Here is a 12622-nt window from a genome sequence, read left to right as displayed (position 1 = left end):
TAGGTAATACAACAAATACTATTTTATGCTTAAAAATTATGTAAGATTCATATATGAATGATCATATGTTTATCAGGTATATATATATATATATATATATATATATATATATATATATATATATATATATATATATATATATATATATATATCAGGTTGCTATGTATATAAAGCTGTGCATGATCACATATAACAGAAACAAATGTATTAATTATTTTAAAATATTAGCCATATAAATATATCTTGTGTATAAAATCATTATTTGCAAAATTTAGTAATAATAATATTGTTTGCAAAATTTATACAAATTATTTTTGATTATATTTTGTGGGTGTGGGAAAACCCACATAACTTGCGAGCTTTGTAGAATAGGTATGATATGTTAAAATTGAAATCTCTTTAAAAGGTGAGTTTGTTCACTTTGAACTTCGAATTTTGTTAGGATATAAAGAATTTAAATACATTTAAAATGAGGATTATAAAGTGAAAATATGAATATAAAATATAATTATAAATATTATAATTTTTAAATATAATTAAAGCAAAATAAACTGTGAAATATGTATAGGAAAATTGTTCATTATATACTATCATAATTAACAATTTTAATATTGTCAAACAATTAAAATTTACCTTCAATTTATTTTTTAAAGAACCTATAATAAAAACTTAAATAAAAAATTAGAATGAAAGCTTAATTTAATTCAAAGTAATTTTTATCAAACATTTATTTAACATTGTTTTTAATTAGTTGATACAATAATGCATAATAATTTAACTCATTATAGTATACTAATACACTTGTGATTATTGCTCCAAGTCATTTGTGGAAAAATATATTTACAAAAAGAACTTCTCAAACATTCTTGATTCTCAAACACGACATTTCTAAAATATAATTTCTAAAAATGGAATATATGATAGCATCTTAAAGCAAAAACAGAATTAAACATTTCACATTAAATAATTATGAAAAGCAAAGAAAGACAAATAAGAAAAACCAAAATGAAAGAAATGATTTAGTTTTGTGTATCTTATACTAGTGTTTGTGAGTGGTAGGACATGACCATGAGAATGTAGTAGTGGGATGCAATGAAAAAGAAAAAAAAAAAAAGGAAAGAAGAGGGAGGAATGAGAGCATACACATAATCCAAGTCATTATGAATGGATGAAGATGACACCTCACTCAAGAATTAAATTAACCGGGAAGGAAGGAAGGAACTGAAAGAAACCCTTTTCTTTTTTCTCTTCAACCAAACCCCTTCTTCTCAACTTCTATCTCTTTATTTGTTATTTTTGTATTCTTTCGAACAAATTCACAAACACATACAGTGCTTCTTTCTTCTTGCAATCCTTGTGTGGTTGATGAAATGGGGGACAAACACCATCTCGATGATAGCAGCGATTTCACCTCCGAGGACGAAGGCACCGAGGATTACCGCCGCGGTGGCTACCACGCTATCCGAATCGGCGATACCTTCAACGCCGGTCGCTACGTCGTTCAGTCTAAGCTCGGTTGGGGCCATTTCTCCACTGTCTGGCTCGCTTGGGACGTCAAACATTCTGTCTGTTCCTCTCTCTCTCTGTTTACTCTTTTTTTATTTTTTTAATTTTTTTTTTATCTTTCCCCACATATGTTTGTATTAGGTTTATTCTTGAAATGGTTTTGTTTTTGCCTTTTTGAGTTCAGTTGCGTGTTAGTCTGGTTAATTTGTAATCTAGAATCAGTGAAAGAGATTATTGGCGTTTTAGCAGCGGTTGGCAGTAAATTGGGAGAGTTTATGGTGTTTTGGATTTTGTTGACTTGTTTTGCTTTTTTTTTTTTGTGTGTGGAGATCTGCAGAGGTATGTGGCTTTGAAGGTTCAGAAGAGTGCTCAGCACTACACGGAGGCGGCCATGGATGAGATAACGATTTTGCAACAGGTTGCGGAGGGAGACCCTGACGATAAGAAATGTGTGGTGAAGCTTTTGGACCATTTCAAGCATTCTGGTCCCAATGGGCAGCATGTCTGCATGGTGTTTGAGTACCTTGGGGACAATCTTTTGACACTTATTAAGTACTCGGATTACCGTGGGTTGCCTATCGCCATGGTTAAGGAAATTTGCTTTCATATTCTTGTTGGATTGGATTACTTGCACAAACAGCTTTCCATCATACATACTGACTTGAAGCCTGAAAACATCCTGCTTTTGTCGATGATTGATCCATCTAAGGATCCTAGGAAGTCTGGGGCGCAGCTTATTCTTCCTAGTAGTAAGGATAAGATGGTGCTAGAGTCGTCAGGTGTGAAAGATACGAAGATGTTGAATGGGGATTTGGTTAAGAATCACAAGAAGAAGATTAAGAGAAAAGCTAAACAAGCAGCCCATGGTTGTTTTGAGAAGGAAGTTTCTGAAGGAGTTGAGGGTAATCCTGAAACTTCTGGGGCTGTGGAGTCATCTCCTAATGCGAGTTCTACAAGAGAACAGGCTTCCAGTTCTGCAGGAACTAGTAGGTTAACGGATGCTGATGGAACCAAGTTGAAAGAGCAGGGTAACAAAAGAGGAAGCCGATCAATGAGACAGAAGCTGCTGGCATCAGTTGATCTCAAGTGCAAGTTAGTGGACTTTGGTAATGCCTGCTGGACATATAAACAGTTTACTAATGATATCCAGACAAGACAGTATCGGTGCCCAGAGGTGATTCTTGGGTCAAAATATTCTACTTCTGCAGATCTTTGGTCCTTTGCTTGCATTTGTTTTGAGCTTGCAACTGGAGATGTGTTATTTGATCCTCACAGTGGTGACAACTTTGATAGGGATGAGGTATGTGTATTTTGTTTACTTTTTTTAGGTTCTACACCTGATCATTCTAATGAGATTGCGATCCTTACCAGTTGTGGGAATCAATCTATGTATTTTTGGTTTGTGCGTATCCTCTCCCCAAAAATAGAGAGAAAAACAGTTTTTTTCACTATGTTTACTCACAAACTTTGGGTGTTTGAAAACTGCAGACTAGATAAAACATATGCTAGTATGGTAAGGTACATTTGATTGGAGCTGGATAAGATCTATTAAAGTCCGGCATTGTTCATGAAATGGGCTGTAAAAGTTTTATGGTATTATTCATGTTGATGAACTTCACGACTCCTATATTTTTGGGTTAGAGATGTTTTTTGGTCTTTGTAAATATGGATAAATTTGGTTTTGGCCTTCCATTTTCTTGTTGCATTTAATCCTCATAAAGTATTAAAATGGTCCTTGTCACCAATTAGTACTAACATGATATGCATGTAGTCTCGGCATGTTAGCTACCATTCTAAGGTGGCATGCAATGTGTGTTGAATGCTGCCTTAACTGTGGTCACCCTTAGCTTGCCTTAATATTGGCTTATCAGAGTTTGTTGTTAGTTTTAGAAAAGGGCTAACTAAAAAGGCCAAGCTAAGCGCTGTACTGTACAATCACCAGGATGCTGACTCTCAATGGATTGAAATCCTACTTTGACTAGATATATGACCTGTGTAGTCCTTATAAATCATGAGTAGTGTTCACCTTAGAAGTAACTTTTGTGAGGTTTATTGAGGCCCTTAACCCAAATTTTAAGATAATATCAAAACCTATTCTAGATCCACTTTGAGCCACTACATGCCACGCTTTATGCCCATTGCCTTGGGCATGAAGGGGCGTGTTGGAAGAAGGCCTGTTCACGTTAGTTGTGGCCTATTACAATTAGTTGTCGGTGTTTCATAAAGGGCTACCTATTGAGAAACTGGCTAGGAAGGCTGAGTGATCATAGTGTGAAACCACTAGGATATCAACTCTTAGTGGGTTGAGATCCCACATCCACCAGAGTACTAATGTAGTTCTTATAAAATTGGGTAGTTCATTTTACAAATCAATTTTGTAGAGTTGAGTTAGGTCATTAGTCCAAATTATAAGAACATGACATGTTTAGATGCATGTCATGTTAATAAGTGGTGATGGATACCATTTTCAACAATTTCAAGATTTATGAGGACCAACAACAAAAGTCTTATCCCACTAGGAAAACTCGTGTCAATCCAAATTTACAAAAGTGATTTGGGGGATGATAACTAAATTTAGTCCTATTTACATGGAGTATATTTTACCCTTTCATGATTCCAACTTCTTCATTCCTTGGTTGAAGGGATAAATATGTGGACCTTTTTAAGTACAACTTGTTGAAGGTGTTCTGAATTCTAACACGAAATTACTTGATGAGGATCATCATCACTCACAGCTGAAGTTTTAAATCTCAAATATAAGCTCAAACATCATCAAAACCATAAATAGGACCACTGACTGAAGTAATAAAACCCCTTCGCTAATAAACCATTTTTTAAAACTACCATTAACCAAAATAAGACATTTTGACTCACGGAATGATACATTTATTGCCCAAGTCAGCATCAAAACCATTTATGGAGCTCAATGAGTGCAAGTGCAACACTTTATCTTAATTTTTGTGTAACATTCAGTATATTTTTGATTTAGAAAAGCAAATTCTTTATGCATCAATGCATGGAGCGTTGAGGGCCTGATTGTATCTTCCAGCTCTCATAACGGCTATTCGGATCACTGATCTTGGTGAGCCTTCAGTGGAACATAAACTGACTAGCTCAATGAGCAGTCTTGGTAGATGATTCTTCTGTTTGTATTTTAACTATATTCTAAGGTTTTTGTTTTGTCATAAACAAATAATTTTATAAGAGAGGATAAGTTGCGCCTTGCCTTCTAAAATATAGAGAAATGTGAAAGGAAACAAATTTACAACAAAGTTGCCCTGTTTTACTAGGCAATATAGGATTAGGAATGTAAGCATTAGGAAGAAGGTTGGGGTAGTGCATTGCTGAAAAGATGGTAGAATCTTGTCTTAGTTGGTTTGGGCATTTATGGAGAGATTTGTAAAAGGAGATTAGATAGATGGAGGGTAGTCCAGGCCTTAGAAGTAGAGGAAGACTGAAAAACTGTAGGAGAAAAATATAAAAAAGGTATTTAGAAGTCAATAATTTGCTTTTATTTGTTTCGGTAAACAAATATTTCAGTGCTTACTGAATAAGTTCTTATCATAAGTTGGTTTTATTAAAGAGTAAATGGGGTTAGCCTTTTTCTTATGTAAGTTACCTAAGCTATCATGAAGAGCTTTCTAAAATAAGCTGAGAATAACTTTTGGACGTATGAAGTGTTTGTATCATAAGATAAGCCCAGATAAGTTGTAAATAAGCTATTCAAAACACATCCATAAGTTATGATAGAATATGATGACATCATTTCATACTTTTAGTCAACCCTAAGGAAAGGCTTTGCTATTGTTTTTGTCATAATTATCTAGTCTTGTTGAATACTAGTAATAGAAAGTAAATACATTTGCAACACCATGGGTTAAACATCAAATAAAACTCAAATCCAAATTCTAGCATAGAGGTACTTCAGCTCTTACATATTCTTTTCATGAGTTTGGTTTGCCATTGAACACTAAAACACTAGAAAGGATCTTGGATGTAGACAAATATTCCCAAGATCCTTTTGTAAGATGGAAGAAACATACATTCTTCGATCAATTTCACCATCAAGGTCAATCTTCTTCGACACCCAGTGTTTCAACAACTTGTATTTCTCAATCTAAATGTCTATGGATACTTGACTTAGGTGCTTCTAGCCATATTTTTGGCAATCTCTCTTCATTCTTATTTGTCTCTTCTCCAAAAGTTTCCCATCTTGTTAATGTCACTAGTGGATCTAAAGTTACATCCGAAGGAATTGGTTAATTTATCTCCTTCCTAAATCTTAATTTTGCCTCATACATTCCACATTGTCATTATAATTTAGTCTCTTTTAGCCAATTAACTCACTATAAATTGTTCTATAACCTTTGAGTCCTTTGTCATAAGGGAACATGGTACGTGTGTTTGATTGACAAAGGACATGAATTAAAGGGACTTTATTATTTGAAGACAAGCCCACTTGGGTCTTGTTTTTTAGTGCCAAGTTGCCAACCCCAAAGCTTTTGCATGATCGTTCAGGTCACCCGAGTCTAGCCAAGTTGAAGATGATAAAGAAACTTCAAGTGTTAGACTGTCTAGCCAAGTTGAAGATAATAAAGAAACTTTTTGCAATATTTATGTCTTTCTTTAGTGAGATTAAGAGCCAATTTCGAAAAATAATTAAGGTCTTGAAAAGTGACAATGCTAAACAATATTTTTCTGTTTAACTTTCTTCCTTATCCTTATAGGGTATTTTACATTAGTACACTTGTCCTCACACACCACAAGAAAATGACATTGCAAAGAGGAAGAATAAACATCTCATTTAAACATCATACTCTCTAGCGTTAATATAAATGTTCTTGTAAATCATTGGGGAGATGCAATTCTCACTACTTGTTTTTTGATAGAGTGTCTTCTTCCTTTCTTGAAAATCAAATCTCTCCCTCCATTATTTTTCCAAATGATCCCTTATTTTGTATCTCACCTAAGGTATTTGGTTGTACTTGTTTTGTTCATATTGTCTCTCCTAGTTTAGACACTCCCTGCAAAGGCTATTAATTGTGTTTTTTGGGGATATTCTCAACTTTGAAAAGGATAAAATTGCTACTCTCCAGCTACTAGAGGATAATCTTATGTCACTTGGCGATACCTTTTTTGAGGACACACCTTTTTCTTGTCCTCCATGGAAGCTCTTCCATTCAATATCTTCTACTTGTTCCAAACTTTGGTCCTTCAGTGATTTTGGCTTCTTTTGCCTCCAACACAAATGAAAACTAGTCAAACATTGCTCCACCACCTTTCCTTACATACCAACCCAAGTCACAACCCCTCCCACTCTTCCTTAAGTCTCTTATGATTTAGATTCCCCTCCAACATCTTCCCTTGCCTTGGATCCTTCTGCATCAACTATTTCGCATGACTCCACTTCAAATTGGTCTATTGCTCATAGGGAAGGTATTTGGTCCACTTGTAATCTATATCCTATTTGTAAATTGAGTTATCATCATTTGTCTTCATTGTATTATTTTGTTTTTCTTTGTCTGCCATTATTGTTCCTAAAACTATTGAATGGGGCACTTGATAATCATGGAAGATGACAAGCCATGATTGATAAAATGTGGGCTTTCTGGTAAGCAACGACACATGGGAGGTTGTGCCTCTTCCATCTAGAAAGAAGATTGTTGATTGTAGATGGGTCTATGTTGTTAAAGTTGGGTCTAGTGGTGAAGTTGGTTGCTTCAAAACTTGATTGGTGGCTAAAGAATATACACAAATTGATGGGCTTGACTACTGTATACTTTACTCCCGTGGTCAAAATCACCACAAGTTGGCTTTTTCTTGCAACGGTTGCTATTCACTATTTGCCTCTTCACCAGCTTGATGTTAAAAATGCTTTCCTCCATGGTGATCTTGAGGGGGAAATTTACATGGAGCAACCTTTTGGATTTGTTGCTCAGGGGGAGTTTGGTTTAGTGTGTAAATCATGCTGCTCTCTCTATGGTATGAATAACATTTGCCTGAAGCTTGGTCTGGTAACTCCATTCATCTTTGTAGGCTTTTGGATTGGAATAACGTGAGGTAGATAATTCTGTTTTCTGTTGTCATACTTCTCCTAGTATGATGAGATAGTTACAAAAAATTATACAACTAGGATCTCTCAAATAAAGATGCATTTATTTAGCCATTTTCAGACTAAATATTTTGGGTTTCTAAAATATTTTTTGGTATAGGTGTGGCTTAATTAGAGGAAGGTGTTGTTATTTCACAAAGAAAATATGCTCTTGATATTGTAGAGGAGATAGGGTTGACAAATTCCAAGCCTATTGATAATCCCTCGGATGTAAATCAAATGTTGATGGTGGACCAAGGTGAAACATTTTCAAATTCAGAAAAAAATAGGAGGCTGGTGGGAAAACTCATTTATTTGAATATTATAAGCTTGATATTTCTTATGTTGTGTTGGTTAGTCAATTCACGCAAAATCCTCATATCGATCATCAGAATGTTAAAAGCTCCAAGACAAGAATTGTTGTATGAGGACAAAGTAAATGCTCAAATTATAGGGTATTTTGGTGTAGATTAGGATTTTTCCATTTACAAAAGATCCACCATGGGATACTATGTATTCATTGGAGAGAATATTGTCTCCTGGAAAAGAAAGATACAAAACCTTACTGCTAGAACTAGTGCAAAATTTGAATATAGATTTATGGCTTTGGCCCCTTGTAAACTCGTGTGAATCAAACAACCCCTTTAATGGTTGAAATTGTGACGTTGAGCAAATGAAGTTGTATTGTGGTTGTTGAAGATCCACATTGACTAGACATATGACCAAAGTTATAGTATATAATAGGGTGCAAACCAAGCTAGTTTTATTAGGCTTAAATTGTACTTTTTTAAGGTGGTATTAGAGCCATTCGGAGCTTGTCCGAGTCACGTTTGTTGGGGCCAAAAGTATCAGTGTTATCGAGTACGTGAGTTGTGTTAGAGATACCCCATCGACTAATCTATGACCAAATTATAGTATATAAGTGGGTGCAAATCTCATCTTACTAAGCTGGTTTTATAAGGTTGAGTTAGATATAAAGTTCACATTTTAAAAATGGTATCAGAGACATTTAAAGTGTATCCTAGTCAAGTTTGTTGGGTGTAACGTGTCATCCACTATCGAATTCCTCCCTAGTCCCACACTCAAGATGTCTAGTCCTTGACATGAGGGGATGTGCTGAAGATCTCACATCAACTAGAAATATAGTTAAATTTACATTATATAAGTAGGTGTAATCTTCATCTTACCAAGTTAGCTTTGTGAGGTTAAGTTTAAATTTCACTTCCTTAAGAATATTACTAGTACTTGTGTTGCTAGTGTTGTGGATCATTGTACACCATTGTCACGAATGTTAGAATAAGTTCTCTTGAATAGAATTTATTGAAAAGCTATTGTATGCATTGTGATGTGTATACATGTTTTCCTACTCTCTTACCTTCCCTCTCATACATTGTATCTAGATTGTATCTGAAATCTCCAAAGCTATTATAAATATGAGATCCCAAGAGAGGGAAGATCATCCTCGTAAATTCATTCTCCATTCTTTTGTATTTTTCTCATGTGTTGGATTGTGGAGAAAGAATAACATAAATGGAGCAATGCATGATATTGTGTATTCATTGGAGAGAATATTTTCTCATGGAAGAGCATGAAACAATGTGTTGTTGCTAGATCTAGTGCAAAAGTTGAATATTGCTTTGGCCACTTTTAAACGTGTGTGGATTAAACAACTTTTTCTAGAGTTGAAATTCTGTGAAGTTGATTAGATGAAGTTGTATTGTGATAATAAGACAACCCTTCATATTGCTTTGAATCTTGTGTTTCATGAAAAAATGGACCAAATACATAGAGATCCATTGTCATTTCATCATGGAGAAGCTGCTGTCCAATGAACTATGTACTGGATTTATCAGCTCTAATAACCAACTTGTAGACATTCTCACTAAGTTCTGAGAGGGTCTAAAATCAATTTATAGGTTCCAAGCTTGATGCCTACAATTTATATGATTTAGCTTGAGGGGGAGTGTTAAGACTATGTTCGTTATAATAGTGTACAACTTACATAAAGCTGTTTTTGGGTGTACCTATCATTAGGTTATGGAACATAGACCGTAACCTTTCTCTTTGAGACATTCTTGTCTCACCTTTTTATATATACACACATACATCAGCTGAGCATAGACTGACTGATTTTTCATCACATCGAAATCCAAGTGTAACCATAATTTTACATTTCAATTTGATTAGCATGTCATCCTTCTAGAGAGTCAAAGTGGTGCATTTTGAAAATTAATCCACGATGGATTACATTTAGTCATGATGCGTATTTTGGATAAGCATAAAATAAAGTAGATATGCATTTTGAGTTTATGACATGCCGGTAGCATAATCTTTCCTAACCAGGAATTTGTGTGCTTTCAGTTTGTTGACGTCAACTAGACATTAGGTAAAGTTAAATCTGGGAGGTCATATTCCTATGTAAAAGCATCAAGGCCTCTCTTAATCGGACTAACCTCATCACCTATTAATTTTTCTTATGAAATTTCAAAGCATTGGAATAACCCCTGCACGAGAACAAAAGCAATATACAAAACCCATGCTTCCAGAGAAGAGAGCTTGGCCCAAGCACATGTATGATAGTTGCTTTTACACAGTAAAACACCTATGTCCCCTTCCTACAATATCAAGACGTACAACAATTGGGACATGGAGAGAGTCAACCTTTATAGATACTGTAGTGATTTTCTTTAGATCAAGATACAGTAAGTTGTTTGGCGAAGACACATGAATGCTTTTACTTTATTTTTGAGTTAAATCTCTAACATGCCCCAAATGTATAAGATATTTGCGCTTTAAGCTTGGAAAATACACAAACCAGCAAGGAATAGAGCTTAGCCTCGTGGGTTGTGGCACCATATCCCTTTTGTATAATGTCTAGATAAATTTAACTTTTTTAGCCTGCCTAATCGTTTTTAGGCAAAAATTCTATAAAAAGAATATATTATTAGGCGAATTGATTGATTCAGGTAGGTTATGTTTCTGTTGGCGAAACAGTTTAGTTTGCGTGCTGTTTACTTATGCAACTTCTTGGATGTTCTTATTATTTCCATGGACGATATAGTAATTTACTTTCTTTGGAAATGATTGGTTAAATCTTTATATTATGTTAAGTTAACTTCAGTGCTGCTGACGTTTTGAAATAATTTTTACTTGCATTTGCGCTCCAGTTTTGATGTGTAATAATTTTATTTTATCTCAGGACCACTTAGCATTAATGATGGAACTTCTTGGAACGATGCCACGTAAGGTAACAATATTGTTCTATCCATTTCTTGGGTCTTAACCGTTGTGGTTCATTGGTTCATGATTAACTTGAGTGTGCGAATTATAATTCCCAGATAGCTCTAGGGGGGCGTTATTCCCGTGATTTCTTTAATAGATATGGTGATTTAAGGCACATCCGGCGATTGCGATTCTGGCCCTTGAATAAAGTCCTCATGGAGAAATATGATTTCAGTGAGAAAGATGCAAATGATTTGACGGACTTTTTGGTTCCTATTCTTAACTTTGTTCCTGAAAAGCGGCCTACAGCTGGTGAGTGTCTTCTGCATCCTTGGATGAATGGAGGTCCACGTCTTTTGGAGCCATCCGTGCCTTCTAATCACAACCCAGCTGCTGAAACTGCTGTTTTGGATCAGAAGAAAAGGGAAAAAGATGAGAGGGAGGCCATGGAGGCAGGAATGGGAAATATTGTTATCAATTCAGATTCTAAATCACTGATGCAATCACCATCAAAGAAAGCTTTCCAATCCACCCAGTAGTAGTTCATCTGGCAAGAGCTCTTTCCTGTGTGGCTGTTTCTATTTTCTAAGCATGCCCCTGCATCATTTCTCTCAATTATTGGTGCTCATGGGAATTGTTTTTGGGGGCATGTTTATTTCCTGGGTTTTCCCGAACTTCTGATTTGGATGGGGTCGGAGATGTTTGAAGCCAGGTGCCAGCTAAATCCTTTCAAGTCTTTGTCACTACTAAGAGCTCTCACTACTAAGAATACCGCTATCATATACACCCTGCCTTGTTTCTCATGCCTATAATAGTTCATAGATGAGCCTCTGTCAACTGGTTCAATTGACTTGTTTGTGAACGTTGTTCATTATCATGTGCTCTTGTGCTTTATGATATTCTTGATATTAAAACAATATAGACATTACATTTTCAGGAATTTCATTGACTAATTTTTAGTTTTATAGTGTAACTGGAATGTTGAAAAGTCAAGGAGTAAACAGTTTCGTTAAAATCAAGAATAGATTTGGTGGTTTTATTTTATTTTGTTTGGACCAATGGGAAGGGAAATTACTCTCATACAGAGGTTACGGTCTGTCATAGAATCTAGTAATGAAAGAGTGCAGAATCTTTCAATGAATGGGCACTAATTAAGTAAATTTTGTTTTTATCTGATTCTGCCTGTTAAATCAACCATTTTTATTATTTGGTTTTCGATACTGTAACTTTAAAATTGCAGTTGAGAGACCAAATCCTCTTGTTAGTTGGGTCAGCAAAACATAACATGCTCGTACTTCAAAATAATAGCCAATTACGAAAAAAAGCCAAATTCTGGTGGATGCATTTTAGTATGTTTATGGGAAGTGTTTTAACAATTGTATGTCATTTATCTCTGATTTTAATTTAATTTCAATCTTTATTGTACATATTTCAAAACGAATACACCTGCGATTAAAAGAGACATTCTTTTTGTTGTCCATGTGCATGCACATTCTTCTTCTAATTCATCTGATTCTCGTGCTGACATAGTGAAAAACGTCCCTGAAGACGAAGAGGGAGACAGAAACTAAAATATTAATAAATGAAAATGATTAGAGGGAAAAAATTGAACAAAAGATGAAACAATATTGTAATGTATGGGAATACCATTATTGGTGCTAAAAAATAATTATTAATCTAGTCAAACACGACATGAATGACAAGCTGAGAGACGTCTTTTAATTGTTTTACTCTAAGATGTGTTTCTTTTATTAATTAACGGTCATTTATTCTTAAATCTTCGGCTAAACATAAACTCAACCA

General features: G+C 34.9%; 1 protein-coding gene across 2 annotated transcripts; it reads left to right on the top strand.

Annotated features, from left to right (window-relative positions):
• The first annotated feature begins 1075 nt into the window (after positions 1-1075).
• On the top strand, positions 1076-11759 carry LOC114190988 (uncharacterized). 2 transcript variants are annotated; one of them, XM_028080095.2, is made up of 4 exons: positions 1076-1565; positions 1844-2806; positions 10797-10844; positions 10936-11759. In XM_028080095.2, exons 1-4 carry the CDS (start codon positions 1371-1373, stop codon positions 11356-11358), a joined length of 1629 nt encoding a protein of 542 aa, XP_027935896.2. In that variant the 5' UTR covers positions 1076-1370; the 3' UTR covers positions 11359-11759. The 2 variants fall into 2 exon arrangements, with proteins under 2 accessions (XP_027935896.2, XP_027935897.2); XM_028080096.2 differs by having other exon boundaries at positions 1425-1565; positions 1836-2806.
• The last annotated feature ends 863 nt before the right edge of the window (positions 11760-12622 follow it).

This window comes from Vigna unguiculata, chromosome 7 (assembly GCF_037176805.1).
Source record: "Vigna unguiculata cultivar grain cowpea cultivar isolate G323 ecotype 2 chromosome 7, ASM3717680v1, whole genome shotgun sequence".
Classification (NCBI taxonomy): domain Eukaryota; kingdom Viridiplantae; phylum Streptophyta; class Magnoliopsida; order Fabales; family Fabaceae; genus Vigna; species Vigna unguiculata.
This window is presented reverse-complemented; position numbering and strand designations above follow the sequence as displayed.